At 29.9% G+C, this 19163-nt stretch overlaps 1 protein-coding gene across 1 annotated transcript; it reads left to right on the forward strand.

Annotated features, from left to right (window-relative positions):
- Window positions 1-8489: 8489 nt before the first annotated feature.
- LOC18601328 (protein RGF1 INDUCIBLE TRANSCRIPTION FACTOR 1-like) lies at window positions 8490-12354 on the forward strand. Its single transcript, XM_018118995.2, has 4 exons — window positions 8490-8519; window positions 11486-11755; window positions 11977-12123; window positions 12202-12354. Exons 1-4 carry the CDS (start codon window positions 8490-8492, stop codon window positions 12352-12354), a joined length of 600 nt encoding a protein of 199 aa, XP_017974484.1.
- Window positions 12355-19163: the final 6809 nt, after the last annotated feature.

The following is a 19163-nucleotide window of genomic DNA, read 5'->3' on the forward strand; positions in this document are numbered from 1 at the left end:
GAGATGTCACCTAAAATTCTAAAAGAAGTTGAAAACATGAGACAGATTCCGTATGCATGTACTGTTGGAAGTCTCATGTACGCTATGTTGTGCACTAAGATAAATATTTGCTATGTAGTTGGATTAGTTAGTAGGTTTAGTCTAACCCAATCATAGAGCACTAGACTGCGGTCAAGTGCATCTTCAAATATCTTCGTAAAATAAAGAATTACATGCTTGTGTATTTTGGAAGTGACCTTGAAGTAATAGAGTACACTGATTCAAATTTTCAATCTAAAGTTGACTCAAGGAAATCAACATCAGGATTTCTTTTCACCTTGGATAATGAGCCATAGTTTGGAGGAGTGTTAAGCAATCTTGTATTGCAAACTCTACTATGAAGGCAAAGTATGTTATGGCTTTTAGGGCTACGAAGGAAGCTATATGGCTCTGCAAGTTCCTTATGGACCTTGAAGTGATTCCAAATGCGAACAAGCCCATTACACTTTATTGTGATAATAGTGGAGCAATGGATAATTGAAAAGAACCATGAAATAATAGAGCAGCAAAACATATTGAGAGAAAGTATCATCTCATTCAATAGATTATACAACGTGGAGAAGTGTTTGTGATGAAAATTCCAATAGAAGAAACCCTCGTTGATCCATTCACAAAGACTCTAACACAAAAGAGCTTTAAGAGTCACTAAGGAAGTCTTAGGATGAGGGATACGTCATACTTGTTTTAAGGAAAGTGGGAGATTGTTAGGAATTTGAGAATATAGCGCCTTGGAAAGCAAGTATATTCTCGTGTTTATTTGCATTCATTTATTTGTAATGAAAGTACATTTTAATAAAAAGATGAAGAGTTTGTTTTAAGTAAACACTTATTTTCTAGTTATAAAGGTACCATGATTCTATTGAGATATTAAAATACATTTGTGTGAAGAGTCATACATAGGAGACATGTATTTAAATTGAATCTAAAAATATTGTTCACAACCATATAATAAAGCTGGTCACTTTATTATGTTAAGACTGTAGTGTCTAGATTACATCCGACATAAGAAATGTGATACACATCAAGGGAATGATGAGTCTCAAATCATTGGATTAGTTGACTTCAAATAATGACACTATAATTTGAATTAGAATCACGAGAGAATCAAGTTTAAGTTTAATCGTTACTTAAACCTTGATCTCACACTTATGTATGCGCTTATGATAGAACCAAAATCCTAATGGATAGTAGACTCGTGTTTTATGTCTTTATAATCTTTGATATACCATGGGCATGATCATCTTAAAGCATTGGTCTAAACTCCGTATGTTAGGATTATAATTAAGGTGAACATTTGGGAACATATATCCAAAAAGTGGAGTTCATAACTTTAACATCACTTCTAGTGATGTTAAGAAGATTGGTGATTAATCTAGGCCTATTGGATTGATGAATTAGCTACTTATCATATCTTAATAGTCAAAAGATTAGATATAGAGTATTGGATTACTAATTGGATGAAATCTAAGACTAGGGGACAAAATTGACATAAAGGGTAAAATGGTAATTCCATTTTTTTTCATTGGATGGTTATGAAGGTTCATAACATAAGGTTTGCAATTGGACAACCAATGTTAAATATTAATAATGGATCATTTCTTGTAATTGTAGTTAATCAAAGAGTGCAACCATAAATCTATGGTTAAGTGATTTCATGGTTAATAAACTTGAATTATCTTAATGAGATTATGAGTAATTCTAAGTTTATTGGAGATTAGAATATCTACATCCAAATAGATTCCCCACGTAGCTTCATAGATTTCAACTTGTTTAAAGTGGAATGCATTTTTATTTATTTGCTTAAATTAATGTTCAATAATGGTAACTTTACATATTGTCTTAATTAAGATAAGAGTTGTCTTAATTTGGACAAGGTACATGTGTTGTCTTAATTAAGACAAAAGTTGTCTTAAATTATATAACAATACATGCGTTGATTTAAGACAACAGATGTCTTAATTATATTATTTATTTTTGGTCAGTCAAAGATTGTCTTAATCAATAAATATATTTTTTAAGGCAAGGGTTGTCTTAAAAATGAAAAATATTTGTTAAGATAATTGTTTTCTTGAGATAAATATTGGAGGATTTTAATTATAATTAAAGAGTTAAATAGTTTACTCTTTATTTAAAATTAATTATAATTTCTTGATAAATTATAAGAGTCCATGTTTGATTAGGATTCCTTTATTTTATTATTAATTCTTCTTAATTAAAGATGGATAATAATAAAATAGAATAATTATTCAATAAAGAATCATACTTTGACATGGATAAATAATTATAATTAAATAAATAAATTATTTTTTTAATTATAATTTTAATACTTTTTGAAGGAGCATGGTACAACCATAACAAGTTATGGATGACCAATTTGGACTCTTGATAGGAATTTAATTTTAATTAAATTCTTTAAAATAAAAAAGAGCCCATGATGAAATATAATATTAAAGTCTTAGCCACACCTTATAAAAAGGAATAAGAAAAAGAGTTTTTTCATGAAAAGGAAAAAACCTCTTAGTCGAACCTATTGCTACAAATTCCCCTCCTCCAAAATCTTCCAAAGCCGCCCCTCTCTTTAAGGTTTTCTTGATCTCCAATTTTGGTATTTTTCCTAGAGATCTCTCACAAGAAAAATAATTATAGCTTTAAAGAAGAAAAAAAGAGAAACAATTGAGTTACCATCTTGATTTAGTATTCCACACCTTGTCCACTCAAGGTTCAAGTTGAAGAGATTCTTGAAGAATAAGTTGTAAATTTGTTTGGTTAAGAAATTTATCCTTGGTGTGGTGGTGACTTTACTACAATTCACTAGGAGGCAAGATTCAAGATTCTCACAATAAAAATGTATGATTTCTTATATTATCTTGATTCTTGATTTTTTGATATGATTAAATCGATTTGCTTGATGCATGATGTGAAGTTTTGCTTGTGTATTTAGATTACTTGCTTCCATAATTAGAAAACTTTTAAAATTCATAGTTCACACAATAACATGCCTGCTCAAAGATCAACTCCAACACAAAGTATACTTCCTAAACATTTCTAGCCATTGTATTATAGTAAAAGGGCATCTATAATGCTCAAAGGCCCACACATGTTATGTTCCTCACTTAGGTGGGCAATCGATCTCATTTATTGATAGTATAGGGATACTTAGAATAAACATGTGGATGTTTGTTTTGTTGGTCCCAAATAAATGTGTTAAAGGGGGTGAATAGCACTTTTTAGCTCTCACTAAACTTGTTTTCTAATTGGGGGCAAATTGAAGATCAATTATGTGAAATTTGATGCAAGACAAAGGAATAATTTAAGGAAGAATGAAAATGAAATATAAGACAAACCAAACAATACTTAAAGATTTATAGTGGTTCAGTCAAAGACTTACATCCACTACCTTGATTGTTCAACCAAAGGATTTTTTAAATCAAATCACTATAAACAGTGGAATTTCCAAGCTTCCACCAGCTTTTACAATGGCTTTTCATAGGCTTAACCATAATCTTTAACAATGGTTTTTCCCGGGATCAACCAAAACTCAAAACTAACTTTTCCTAAACTGAGTTAGAACCTATACACTCAATCAAGCTAACCCAAGCTTAAATAAACCCTCTAGAGTGACTCGCTTACTCTAAGTATTCAAGGAGAAGAGAAATAAAAAGGTACTTATGATTACTAACCTGATCTGAATGGTACAAGGTGAAGTGCTTAACTCTATTACAAGGATAGGAGTGAAGTGTATAAAGTATGCAGAAAGTTTTTACTATTTTTTAGCTTTTTTTTATCTTGGAAGCATCTAATCTTGTTCTTCTCCATTATGAAGGGTTTTAATACTTAAAGAACCAACTCTGATGGCTGTTTGACAGTTTCTGACCATTGGGAAACAATTTGGAGATAGTTCTAGCCGTTATTCTATCTTCTAGCATTAAATTCAAATTTCTGACAAAATGCTCTTAGTTGACTAATTATGCTTCTTAGTCAATTAAGTAGTCTCTATCTCTGAACCCAGTTTCTGGCAATAAGCTCTTAGTCGACTAACAGTGTTTCTTAGTCAATTAAGTTGTCTTTGTTTCTAAACCAACAATCTTCATTCTTGAGTTTTAGTTGACTAACTCCCTTCTTTATCAAACTAAGAGGCTTATGCTTTGTGGCTCAACTTTAGCTTCTCATTCTTATAAGATTTGATATTTACCTTTTAATGATTAATTTACTATTGGCATACATTTTTCATCTAACACACTCAAGTAGCATAGTTAGACATAAATGAGTGGGAATGTTTTATTATCATCAAAAACTAATGGAGCCAACATGTTCAAGCTAGAACAAGTTTACTGAACATGATCTGATGAGAGAATTCCATTGGGTATCTCACTCAAGTTTCTATGGGGATAATTCTCTAGTGACAATTGTGTAAATGATCCTTAGACTTGTGACACCATTGTTATCTTGTATAAAGAGTGTTATACTTTGATTCCATTTCTCCGGGTCTTAATCAAGGATGCCATTGGGTATAACATGAATTATATAGAGGTATATGAATTGTCAAAAGAGGAATCATTACCTTAAGTGATAAGCAATAGGAAGTTTCTTGTAGACTAGTTGACTTGTATTTGCTCTTATGCAAATCCTTGGCCAAAGTATAATGAGGATTTGGGAAAAATGAGTTTTCATGGAATCTTCATTAAGCAAATTTCAAGGACAATAGCAAACATGGAAAGACATAAAGAGTAGACACTGAACCATGTTCTTTACTCATTCTAGGGTACATAATGATGGGATTGACTTACATAGATAAACTATGCACTAACTAGGTTAGTCAAACCACATTGACCTTTCTAATAATTGGGGGCCATGATATGTTGCTAGACACCAATCTTGGTCTATGAGTATAAATAGATCAATTGGGAATTGAGGATTAATTAAATAGAGATTTGGTCAATCTAATTCTAAATACGATTTAGAATTACAATTGTAATCATTGCTAACATAAGTAAAAACCTAATGGGTCACACACATAAGGTTGTTATCAAAATTAATATTAGTTCAATTCGATATGATCTAATTGACTTTATATAGGCTTAATTTGATTAAGTAATGGGCTATTCAAATGAGATTTAATATGGACAAGTCCATGGGACAAATCGACCCAAACCTTATGGAAAAGGATTTGTTGATATCTTAAGAAAAACATGGGGAATTCGACCAATGTTTTTGCTAACTTCTCAAGCTTTGATATGAACTTAATTTATGTGTTTAATACAACTAGGCATAGTTACACATAAGTCTGAAAGTTAATTAAATTTGTATAAAGATGCAAAGGTCCAATTAGCCCAAGACAACTGATGATCCTTTATGGATTTAAGGCATGTCTATTCTCTTTATAAAAAAACCTTTTAACTGCCCCTTGATACATAAGAAAGAAAGAGATCTGACTTAGTATCTCATGTGTTGAGATGGATCACAACCAAAAGGGAGAACCAAAAGAAAACTCAAAGTTTAAAGTTTTCTAGCACAAACTTTGACTAAAGGATTCCTTTACTTTTAGTGAAAAGATTTTCGTAGTACACTGTATAGATCTCCATTAGAAGAAAGATATTTGTGCTATTATGGTTTTGGTCTATCCTAATTACTGTGTAACAAGTCACAAATGAAATCTAAGAAGGACAACAACAAAAGGAATTTGACTATAGGTTTTCAAATATATGTCGAAATTCTTCTCTTGTAGTTTGATAGATTAGTTTCAATTAAAGTGATCCATGGCTTAGAGGACTGCATAATCTTCCTTAATATGTTTTAAATCCTTAACATTCAAATTTTTTGTGAGTTAAAGGATTTAATATAGCCATTTGGTTTGGAGAAAGAAAATTTTTTTGATTGGTTAATAAAAAAGAGAATAGGAGAAATGTTGACTCCATGTGTTTTTTATAATAACAAAACATTCCTTATTTATTAATGTCTAACTAAATTACTTAAGTGGGTAGGATAAAGTTTAATTCTCATAACAAATTTGATGTTTAAGTGCAAGTTGAGAAGCTTGCTTATGTAGAAGATGAGTTAATCAATTAAAGAAGCAAAAAAGAAAAAGCTTACTGAAAACAGAATGTTGTTAATTGATTAACATGAAGCCTTAAGCAGTTAAGGCAAAACTGGGCACTATACAAAAGGAAAACAAAAATGTTTTAATCAATTAGCACAAGGCTTAACTGATTAAAAAAGGTATTAGAATGCAAAGATAGAAAATTATTAGCCAATTAATCAAAGGGCTTAATCGATTAAAGCTCAAGCTTGAAGTACCAAGAAGCGTCAAAATTTGAATTCAAAGTGATGTTGACCGTTAAAGGGTGCCAAATGAAGAAATTCCAATTTAAAGATTTCTTAATCAGTTGAAGCCCATTTTAATCAGTTAAGGACGAAGGTAAAGGAGCTTCATTCAGTTAAAAAAAGCATTAATCGGTTGAAAGAAAACTTACCAAAAATAGTGCTTGAAGGTGTTTTAGAACATAAAGTTCTTTATCAGTTAAAGTTTCCTTTATTAGATTAATACAGTGAAGAGAACTGCCAAACAATGAAAGTTAGAGAAAGCTTAATCCGTTAAAGCTTGCCTTTAACTAGTTAATGAAGCATTGTCTGAACATTTGAATTTATGCACAAAAGGACAAAATAATAGCTAGAAACTATTTGTAACTGCTAGTTTTCGTCTCCAATGGTCAGAAGTGATTTCTCAAGTATTTAAAAGCCTCTAAAATAGTCACAAAGAGTTTAGAGAAGTTCCAAAGAGATTGAGAAAGCGAAAAGAGCAAAAACCTTCTCTTGTACACTTGTTTTTCACTCACGTCTTTTGTAAAGTGTTTGAGCTTGAACTTGTACTTCTTAGATTGAATAGGTGATCACTTGTACATCATTTTTCTCATATTTCTTAATTGTTAAAATTATGTGAAGCACTCTAAAGGTTGTTCTAAGGGTTTAGAGCTTGGGTTAGAAGCTCACCTTATAAAAGCTTAGTGAAACTTGTTAATTCAACTGGTTATAGTGAAGTTGGGTTAAAAATCCTTGATTGGGGAAGTTTAAGGTAGTGGATGTAGGTCAGGTAGATCAAACCACTATAAATATTGTGTTTTGTCTACTTCTTAACCTCTTTTTACTTGGTGCTCACTAACCTCAACAAGCTTTAAGCTATCCACCTTAAATCTTCCAAGCAATTTTCATCTTCCAAGGAATTTCCTTTAAAATATTTTTAAGTGCTCTTCACCCTCTCTAGCCCTCCTTTTAGGGCTAACAAGAAAGAGATTTCAAATTTGTTTAAGTTAAATGATTTAGTAAAGTTATTTGGTTTGGAGAGAAAATAATTATTGGATTGATTCGTGAAAAAAGAGAATGTGAGAAAGGGTGAAAACTATGTACAAAGGAAGGGTTTAAGAAAATTCAAACTGTGTGCTCCTTTAAAATATTTTTAAGTGCTATTCACCTCCTCTGACACTCTTTTTGGGACTAACAAGAAAGAAATTTCAAATTTGTTTGAGTTGAAGATTTTAGTATAGTTATTTGGTTTAGAGTGAAAAAAATTATTTGATTGATTCACCGAAAAAGAAAATGAGAGAAAGGGTGAAAACTGTGTAAAAAGGAAAAATGAAATCAAAAAGGAACTGAAGGGTTTAAGAAAATTCAAACCGTTTGCAAAGGGAAACAAAAAAAAAAAAAAAAAAGACCTGAAGGATTTTTAGGCAGTGCACAAGAAAAAAAAAGAAAAAAATAATTCTAAAATTTGTGTGAAAAAAGGATTGAACCCAAGTTTTTAAACAATAAGTTAGATGGCTTACCACTATTCCAAAAACATTTACTTGGTTTGATTATGGGTGGTAAAGGTATATATTTCTAAATTTCTACATATAATAATAAAAAATTAAAAACTGAGATATGACATATTCAAAATATATAAATAGATGATACCACATTCAAATATTTAATTTAGTAATAAATAATAAATTTTTTATTTAAAAAGAGTTATAAATAAAAAAATATATAATAATTTTTAACAGCATAAATCTCTCAACAAGCACCGGGACTTCATTAATGTAAAATCAATAATAGTTAATAACTGATGGAAATATTTATTATACCAAAAGAATTGTGACAAATTGTGGCTTCATGTGATTAAAGATACTTTAACCACTACCATATCAACACATGCCTCTTAACATAGTCACTCTCTAGTCTCGAGGACTGAAATATGAAAGGCATCAACTGCCTTATTTGCACCTCGATTCCATCGATTCCATCCCCACACTTTCTGATCAAAATCCAAGTGAGAGTGAAAAATGACTTCTTTTGCCACCTAATACCTTATATCAATTTCTTTCCTTCGCTTCCCTTCACATATCAATTATCCTACGAAGCTCACTACCTAATCGTTTTTCAACAATTCATCATTTCAGTTTCAAAACAAGGCTCTCATGAGTGCGTCCTCCAAATTTGTACCCCAGGTATGTACATACACATTTAATTGTTCATTAGTTCTCTCTATGAATGACGTTTTATAGAGAATTAATTTGTTTATTCATATTTAAATTTTCTTGCTGTGATATGTATTAGTAGGTTGTAAATTAATCTATCAATAATTACAACTGTGTTGGGTTTTATTCCCAAATATAAAAAATTTAATAGCATTCACTCAAATAAGCATACATCAAGTATAAATTGTAGTATATTTAGTCACATAAACGTGTAAATGCTAAGATAGAATTAAATAAAGCATCACTGAAGTGCTCTCCCTCTCTTTAAAACCAACACGGATTCACGTCTTTGCTGTCACGCAATGTTAGTCTAAATTCTATGAATTAATCCATGGGCTACTCTTGTAACCTTCAGAGGATAGAAAGCCTTATTAGATATGCTCATAATTTTCCAATGAATAGTTCAGTTACTCAAAGTAATTGTAGCCTCAACTCCATCTTATTCTGGCACAAAAAATTTTTCAAAGTATGTTAAATAAGAGAAATCAAATATAGGGGTCTATTGGTCGGGTTGGGGAGAGCCTATCGAGCCTCTCAATTTCAAAACCAAGCCTAAGTACACTGAATAAAATTATATCATTTATTAAATCTCATACATAAATTTAAAATAAAAGCCGTTTAATTAATTTTGTAAAATTTTATTTTGAAATTATAATTAGTAGAATATGAAAAGATTGAAACCACAATATAACTTTTCCTTTTCTTACCCATATATAATGCAAAGTTATAAATAATATCATATAACTTTTCATTTTCCCTACTATTTTAGTTAAATTCACTCTTTAGTAGAATATCAAAAGTTTTTTAAATAAAATTAATTAATTTTCTTTTTCAAAAGTTTATTACAATAATTACTTAATAAAATATAAAATGATTGACAATATTTTTTTTTATTTGGAGAAGGAGTATTCAAACTCTACTCTTTAGAGAGGGAGATTAGTTTTTCTATCTACTATTTATGAAGACACAATTATATAATATATATATATATATATATATATATATATATATATATATGTGTGTGTGTTTGTATGCGAGATAAGAAAATATTTATAATATCCTCGACATTTAATCTTTCTATTAATTAAGGTTTCATATATTAACGTCTCGTTTTTAGCAAGTTTTTGAATGGTAATTGATTGAGATTTTGGATTACTGAATTTCAAAAAAAAAAAAAACCCCATGTGTCTACCCCCAATAAAATCTTGCAACAAAATATAATTAAAAAAAAAGTAAATGTTTTATGTTTAATGGCAAACTTTCGCTATGCTTAACAAGAAATCTTCCTAAACCATATTTTTCAAAAAAGAAAACAATTTCTATTGTTTGGTGCAATCAAACCATTGAACAAAATCAAATGGAACAAACTCAAACTCAAACCATTGACATGATTTGGAAGAGAAGGTAAAGGGGTTCGAAGGATGAATGAGGGAATTTGAGTGTTTTGGCGACAAGTAGATGGAGAAACAGAGCGAAAGGGACGACTAGATCGGCTTATTAGCAAGGGAGTTTGTGGAGAAGCCAATAATTTTTAGAGAAGGAGAACGAGGTCGAAGGAGGGGGACGAAGTTGGGCTTCATGGATCCTCTAAAAAACTAGTAAAATGCACCATAGCAAGCCAGACAAAACAAGAGCATCATAAACAAAATTATAGCAGAAAGATGTCTGTGTATGTTTACTTTGGTAATAATGAACTAAACATGACACAGATTGAAGAAAACTATCAAAGCCATTAGGGACAGCCTGATGAACCTGTATGCCAATCAACAAAAAACCGCTTCCTTTCTCCTCATAAACACAAATTAAAGCTATGTGATGAAATTTTAAAGCATTTCATTGACAGTTGTTGATGGAGAAACGGAGGAGATACTGTCGGAAATGGCGGAGATACGTGGGAGGTGAGTCTGACAGTCGAGAGAAAGAGAATATTGAGTTGGGTAAATTATTTTAGGAAAAATTTTTCAATGAAAGTTTAATATTAACTTTAACTTATGCAATGCGACAAGATTTGGTATGTGGGGCAATAGGGGGTCATGAACTTGAGGCAGAAGTTTCCATTCTTCATAAAACATATAGGAAATGTTACTTGCACCATGACGTACCAGCTAACCCCATCCTTGCCGTAGGTTGCAATTTCAAGTTTCCAACACCACCAAAAATGTGAATACTACTACTCCATTAAGTTTTCAACACCACCAAAATCAAGTTTTCAAATCTGATTCATTCTAATTCTTTGGTCTTGGATTCTGAAATGTTGTTCCAAGACTTTAAAATCTGGAACTGGATTTTGTAATAAGAGAGGTTGTCGATGCAATGGGCCGTTCGGTGAGGAGGAAACATCACTGAGATCTAGTTGAAAATACATTTATCTTTTTAAAAAAAAAAAATAATGATGCTAATTATCAAGTTAAATTTACGTAAATAGATAAGTATACTCCTTTGTTATTTATTTCTTCGTTTCATATTTTATTTATTATTTAATACATTCATCTCAAAGTAAATATATAGTTGAATTATAATATAAATTACTTAAAAATATAATTTGATAGTATATTAAATATTATTTTTAAATTATTTAAGTCTCACAATTAACTAAAATCTCGTTATTTTGTAATTAATAAAGTCTTGTGCATAAAAAGAAAAGAGAAGAGAAAAAACAAAAATAAATAATTAATAGAAGTTATATTTATCTTTTTATTTAAAATTAACGTTAATACATAACAAAATTACACTTTCAGAGGACAGATTGTATTAAAATATGAAAAAGTTTTCTGAAATGAATTAAATGGATTATTTTATTTTTAAAAGTTTATATATTTTCAAACCCTTAACTAATAAAATGAGAAAAATTTGAAATCAATGGGCTTTTGCTAAAATTGAATTCTGAAAATTAAAGCAAATATTTGTCTTACTCGCGGCATGGATGGGCATTTCAGGTTGAACAGGTTGCGCAAAACAAAAATGAAAAGCCAGAGTGGCTTGAAGCTTTTCTGCAAAGAACTTTCTTTGATTCTTGTTCAGTTCATCCAATTCGGAGGAATGAGAAGAACAGGTATTGTATCAACTGCGACACATCTGCCTGCCAATATTGCATGACTTGCACCACTCATCGCCATCACAAGATTCTGAAAATCTACAGACATGTCTACAAGGATGTTGTATCGCTTGCAGCCATGGAGAAGTACATCGACTGTGCTGAAATTCAGGTACCATCAATCGCCTTCATTCTGGTAAAAATGGGAAATAATTCAATGTAATTTGATGGAGCTCACCATGTTTGGAGACCGTACAACTAGTCGCCAAGGGTGAAGCTGAAAAATGTTTCTCATCCCAACACCATTTTAATTGATTTGAGTTGTTTAGATCTGTTGATAGCTAATATGTACTATTTGTCTGTCTCTATGATCCTTCTGGTCGTGGGCTTTAGCCATATAAGTGCAACAAACGACTGGTTATAGCTTTGAATCCTCTTCCCCATTGCGGTCCAACATCAAAAAACGAGACATCATGTGACATCTGCAACAGAAGGTTAGCTGAACCAGATATGCATCGCTACTGCTCTATTTCTTGCAAGGTACGTAATTAGTTTGGGATTTGCAGGTCACTGTTTTCGTCTTTCACTTATTTAAAATCTGAATTTAAGCTTTACCAGGTCATAGCATTTGAGAGGAAGTCAAGTGATTCAGCTCCTCCCTTTCTTTCCATCCAGTCCCCAAACAAGGAGAAACGAAAGGAACTACTGTTGAAAACTGAGCAACCAAAGCACAAAAGAAAGGGAATCCCTCAAAGGGCTCCCTTCTTTTAAGCCCTTAGGTATGCTTCTTGTGTTAAGTTTCTGTCAAGGCATTAGAATTTTCTTAATATATCACTTCTTATTTCAGGTTTGTTTGGAACAGTGACTGACTTCTTTAATTGCATATATGATGCTCATTTAAAAGCCATTAATCCTGCAATTTCAGGAGGATGTATTTCTGCCTTGTAAGGTCAAACTCTCATACCGGCTCCCAACAACTTTTCCCCTTTTTTCAAATTTTTTTGTCCGTTCTGGAAATTCAGATGGAACAACTCTCTCCTTCCTGCTCAGAATTAACATAAAAACTACTGACCTATTTTGTTCTTTTTTTTTTTTTTTTGCTAGATAAAAATGGAGAAATGAAGATAACGCATTCTCTTCAAACTGCTTCCGTATTTTGTTTGCTGATAGTGTGATAATGTTGGGCAAACAAGGAAAAGACATGTACATGGAACCTTTGGAATATAATTATGGTTACTCCCTGATACCTAAAATGTAATACAATGGATAAATTGTGGTAATATATCTTCTGCATTTCTAAGGTACAAAGGTTCTTCTCATCTTATGAATTTGGATTCCTTATATGGAAATGGTTGGTCACAAATAAGTACAAGGAGGTTCAAATAGCTACAAAAAAGCACACATGGTGAAACTAACGAAAGGCAAAATCTGTGGTACCGCCCTCACTTTCAATAACACAGTAAGTTATCATTAAATAAAAGGGGTCATTTGGTATTAGACATCTTGGATGCCCTTTGGCCAAGGAACAGCTTGTTTTAAAAATAAAAATATGTTTCACATGTAAATGTTATAACAACCTTAGCAGACTCGGTTAGATGCATCGGCTAAGGTATTCCCGAGGATTAGTTTTGGCTTGAGCCTTGTTTTCTTTTATAAAAGACATAAGCCTTAACAACTGTTTTGGTATATTACAAATATTTTATGGTTTAAGAAATAAATTGAAAACATTATGAAATAGTTTGTGATTTGTTGTTTAAACTTGCCTCCTTATTACTCGCCTTTAGATATTTATGATAATGTCTGTTTACTCATTGGGATTGTAAAATCTCACCCACCTCCTTTCCAAACATTTCAAGTCTGTGATAGCTTGTAGATACCCTATTTTGTCGAGGATTCCAGTTGACATCTCTACTACACAAACAGTAGGTTTCTGCACCAACATTGGGTGTATTTTGGGCCACTTGTCATTATAACCATTATTGTACATTATAACTTTGTAAATTTTTGTATGTGTGAATTTATTTTACTTACACGTTACAAAAGATTTCTTACACGTGTTTCTATAAATATTGTTTTATATAAAAATGCTATATTTTAATCAATATTTTGAATAGTGATATTTATCTATAAATCCTTTTAAAATATTTTTGTCTTTTGATTTACTTGAGCAAGAAACTACGGGAAATTATTTAAAATGGAATATTTAAAAACGATTGCTTATAAAAAAGGCAAGAAACTGATATGTAAGCTTTGCGGGGTTTTGATTGGCATTTCAGATAGTGAGTGTCAATTGGGACGTCGCGGCGGTTGACATGGGCCCGAAAAAGATTCCGGGTCGTGACAATATATATATATATATATATATATATATATATATATATATATATATATTTGTTGACTAGAAAATGACCCCAAGTTAACCTTATTGCTTTATATATCACATGCTTTAATATTCTTTGTAAAGCAATGTTAGTTGACTGTCAATCTTAGAAATTGGTATAAGAGGCATTGGAGCGTGTGATGGTGGGTAAGACTAGCGTGGTTGTGGCACATAGGCTAAGTACCATACAAAACTGTGATGGTATTTTATTGTTAAGAAAGGGACTCATTTATCTCTGCTAGTTATGGGGCTAACCGGCAACAGGAGCTTATTACTCTTTGGTATGTCTCCAAACGACACCACACAGCATTTCTAAGTTTTAATATTAATATATATATATATATATATATATATATTAAGATTTATTGTTTGCATGTGATATTCATTGGTTGTACAACTACACCAGACTTGAGAGTCAAAACCAACATCTAAAGAGCAGAGAAAAATAGTATATATGTTATCAGTAAAATAACTTAACACTGCGAAATTAGGCTTTTTTGTTGCCTTCAAAGTTGAAATCTTGATGGGGTGGGAGGAGGCTTTAGAGCTTCCATGATACATTTTAAAATCAAGTTCATAAGATGCAAAGAGGGGGGGTGATACCTCCTATGTAATTAATTTGGGCTTTAAGAAGAATATGATCTGAAGTAAGAAAAAGGATGATGGATTTTGTCTTTTTAATTTTGGGATATCAGCATATCAGACTATTTGTCAATTTTATTTTTTTTTGTAATTAGAGAAAAGAATATTCGAATTTTATTTTTTAAGTAAGAGATCATGCATCAACCAATAAATCAAATACTCGAGTGCCAGACTATCTATCAGTTTAGTTTCCTTTAATACAAAATAGTATGAGCTTATCCAAAACTAGGGATGAGAAAGATGACAAGTAGATAAGATTGTCCTGTTCATGTCGTTTAATTTTAGAAAAACAAAGGGAGAATAAAAGATTCTTAACCAAATTCCTTACTAGCAATGCTCCAATAATTTAAGAAGGAAACCACTTTGAGTATAACAAGAAAAAGGAAAACCTCCAACCTCACTCACACAACAGTACAAACCCTCTAATCCTTCCAGTGACGTTAGTAGTAGTCAAGAGGTAGAGGGTTCAAGATCCCAATTATGTAATGATAAAATAAGTGTTGTCCATGTTAGAATTCAATTATGTCCAAGACCATAAGTGGAAGGGAAAACATGGAAATATTAGAAAGAACAAGGAAACCCAATACTTATAACTATATGCACATACTTTTCTAAGATGTTAATTGTTGACTAAATTGAGCCACCATATTTGTCTTGGTGCTTGAGTTCTAAAATAGACTTTCCACAAATTGGAAGGATCATATACTCAGTTTACCTAACAAAAAAAAATGCTGATTAAATTGGTTATCTCCAAAACCTAATCCTAATTAGGCCAACAGATTAGGAAGCTTCATTGTCTTGTTGTCAATTTAAATGTCCTGTCAAAGAAAACAACAGGCTCATATCAATCCTTTTGTGAATTGGGTTTTCTTCAGCATGTCCAAATCTTTAGTTTAAAAAACAAATAGGGGAAAAAAAAGGAAAAGCATTGACTGCAAAAGACTAGAAGCACAAGTGAAACAATAGTACAGTTGTACTTGTACCACTTTAGAGGGCACGGAGCCGCCGAGGCATGGCAAATCTTCAAGTATGAACTCAGTTTGTGATTGGGGGGCTCCAACAGCCCTGTTAAAAGGGTGGTCTAGGCCCTTTTTGCATTGCCCCAAGTGGAATAAAGTTTTACGAGTGCACTCACGCTAGGATCTGTTAACGTGCTTTGCACCTGAATTTTTTTTTGTTTTATTTATTTTAAATAATAATCATAATTATTATATATAAATATAAATGTTTTTAAAATATAAATAATTGGAATTTATAATATTAATCTATATATGGATTCGTATGTTATAACTGAATCATTCTTTTAAAAAGTTCAATATAATTATAACTCTTTTGCATCTAAATGATACATCTTATGACTAATTAATAAAATATAAATTATATTATTAATTAATTACTACTTTTAATTAAAATTAATTAAAACAATATTTTATTGTACATATCTATTTATCTGTAATCTATATCTATATCTAAGGTCTAAAATATATATATAAAGGAACAGAAGTTAATCTGAATTGTTATGATTAATATTTAATGCATAGTTTTTATATACGATCAGTTCACCAAACGCTGGCATGAGGCAAAACTAAAAATTTTAGGCAATTAAACTTAAATACTTAAAAATTTTTAATAATTAGTTAAATAAAAGGCAAACTTTGACTGTTCTCCTCTTCTTTATCTCTCTTTAACTCTATTATCTTCTTTTCTCCTTCTTCTTCCATTAAAATTAAGTTTGATAAAATTATTCAACTTCAAGAGATTTCAAGATGTTTTTTACTTGTTGACTTAGTGATATATTTTTTAAGTGATTTTTATTATTGATTAAAGGTTATGGTGTGATAATCAATTTTTTTTTCAAATAAATAAATTAGAATTTTACTTTTAATTTGATTTAGGGTTATAATGGAATAACCAGTAAAGGTTAATGATAAAAAAGGAAAAAGTAATTAACTAACATAATCTTAATATCAAATTAAAATTCTAACCAAAGTTAGTGATAAATTTCTTTTCAAAAATTTTCTAACACTGATACTACCCCATAATTACAACTTAAGGAAAGATTCTTTATCACAATTAGTGGTCAAATCAGTTTGTTGCCAACCCCATTTGGTTCTAATGCTAACCAACAAAAGAATTACTTTCTTGTTGAGCTACATGGTGTTTTCGTTCAGCCCTCCTTTTTTCTCTCTTTATCTCAATGAAAAGAAAATCTCCATACTAAATTATTTACTTTTTCCCTCTTTTAGGGTTTCAGTAGCATTCTTTTTTAAAAATTAAATAAGATTTTAGTTTGGATGTCTACAGAAGAACAAGAAAATAAGGTGAAAAAGGCTTTGGAAAAAATTGAAATATTTTAATTTTTAATTTTAATGGAAGAAAAAGAAGAAGGGAGAAGTGGAGTTAGAGAGAGATTAAAGAAAACACAAAAAAAAAAAAAAAACGTTGTGAGGTAGTTGGCGACAGAAAAAAAAGAATTTTTTATTTCATTAATTATTAATAATTTTTTAATATTTAAGTTTAAGTCCTTAAAATTTTTTAATTTAACCTCATTAAAGAGATGGTAACTTTTGATAAGCTGACAATGTATAGAAGCTATACACTCTCAATACATTAAGTGTAAATTCGATTTTTTATCAATGAAATTATTCATATTTGTTCATTATATATTAAAATAACCATTTAAATATTTTTATTATAAATATCGATAATATTTATCCAGATTGTAAATAAGAAATCTAATTGTATTGAATAATATTCTAATATTTCAATATTTATACTTTAGTAACATTTAAATATAATTATTATTTAAAAATAAATAAAAATACACACCATTTTAAAACAGTAGTTTTTTATTCTAATTTTCAATGACAATTAATGAGATTTATCTGTTGTGTAGATAAGAATTCTAATGCTATCAAATCACTTTCATTTAAAAACATTGTTTATGTGGATAAACAATAACCAATTCAAAGTTAAAAGTTGATAATGAGACATGTTTTGTTTACGGGTATGGATGAAATTCCTTATAACTTTATATGTATCTTTTAAAAAACCCTAAAACTAAACATGGTTGAGTTTACGTGGAATAAAAAATAATAGAATCACCTTTTCATACTATATAAATATATATATATATATATATTAAAGTATAAGCTCACAAATTAAGTTTAAAAAGTGAATAATATAAATATCTTCAACAAATTTTCCTAACTAAATTCAATGTTTATTATACTATTGTTAACTACTTATTTTTAACTTAATAGACTTAAACTACGTTAAACATTAGAATCTTTATCATCTATAATAAAATTATAAATAAATTTATTATTTTATTATTAGTTCTTTTTGAAAAGTTAATTAATGATTAAGGTAGAGATAAATTTTAATAAAAGTGAATTTCTATATATAACTTTATGTCTATTTCTTAACATTAGATTCAGTCATAAATAAATTTATTATTTAATTAGTAATTCTTTTTGAAAAGTTAATCAGTGATTAAGTTAGATATAATTTTTTTCAAAAGTGAGTTCTTATATATAACTTTATGTCTATTTCTTAATTTTGTTATTATTAAATTGCTTATAAATTTTAAAAAATAATTTCTTACTACTTCAAAATTATAATTTAAAAATACATAATTAGCACGTATTTACATGTAACATACTACTGTAATAAATAATAAACACATGTATTCTTATCCATAGGATTGGCTTAAATCCAACCCCTTCTAGATCCAACAACCAAAAAAGAAAAAAAAAACCTCTTAAGATATCTTAAATTCACCTCAATTTGATAAAAAGATGCCCTAAAGTAATAAATCTCATAAAAATAAAAGACAAAACTAGGATCTCATTCTTGTGTAGATATCATACCTAAAAGGAATATAAGCTTATGAATGTCTTACTTTTAGACTTGACTTTATTTTTTATTTTTCCCAATATCCTTTGTATCATGAAGGATCTAAAAGAAAAGCTTGATCCTTAAAATATATATATATATATAGAGAGAGAGTAGGTTCCATGGAAATTGACAATTCAAGCATTATGTTTCGTCATTTGATATGAATTGGGTTTGGGTATCTATCACTGACTTATTGTGGAAATTAGCTTTGGAAAAATCATAGTCTTGAAGAGATATTTTGGTCGAGATTATTCAAGAAGAACTTGTTAATAAAATAGTTTATAAAATCAATACATGAGAATCATAAAATTCATTAAAGTCAATTAAAATGTAATAATAATCTTATGGGTAAATATTTGATACACTAACAGTGTATAACTTCTATACACTATCAGGTCACTGAATCGTGACACTTCATTAATGAAGTTTTTTTTTTTTTCCTTCAAAATAATAAAGCACTCTGACCTTTTATCTCCTTTAAAATAATAAGAGATTGCGACCTAAAAGCCTCATTAATAAGATATGGCCATTTGATAGCTTGATAATGTATAAAAGCTATACATTGTTAATGCATCAAATATTAATCCTAATCTTATATGACATTATCAAGTTTTTGTTTTAAAATAAAGGGATATAGTAAAGTAGCAAAAGTGGCACA

Source organism: Theobroma cacao, chromosome 4 (genome assembly GCF_053813885.1).
Source record: "Theobroma cacao isolate CCN51 chromosome 4, ASM5381388v1, whole genome shotgun sequence".
NCBI lineage: Eukaryota > Viridiplantae > Streptophyta > Magnoliopsida > Malvales > Malvaceae > Theobroma > Theobroma cacao.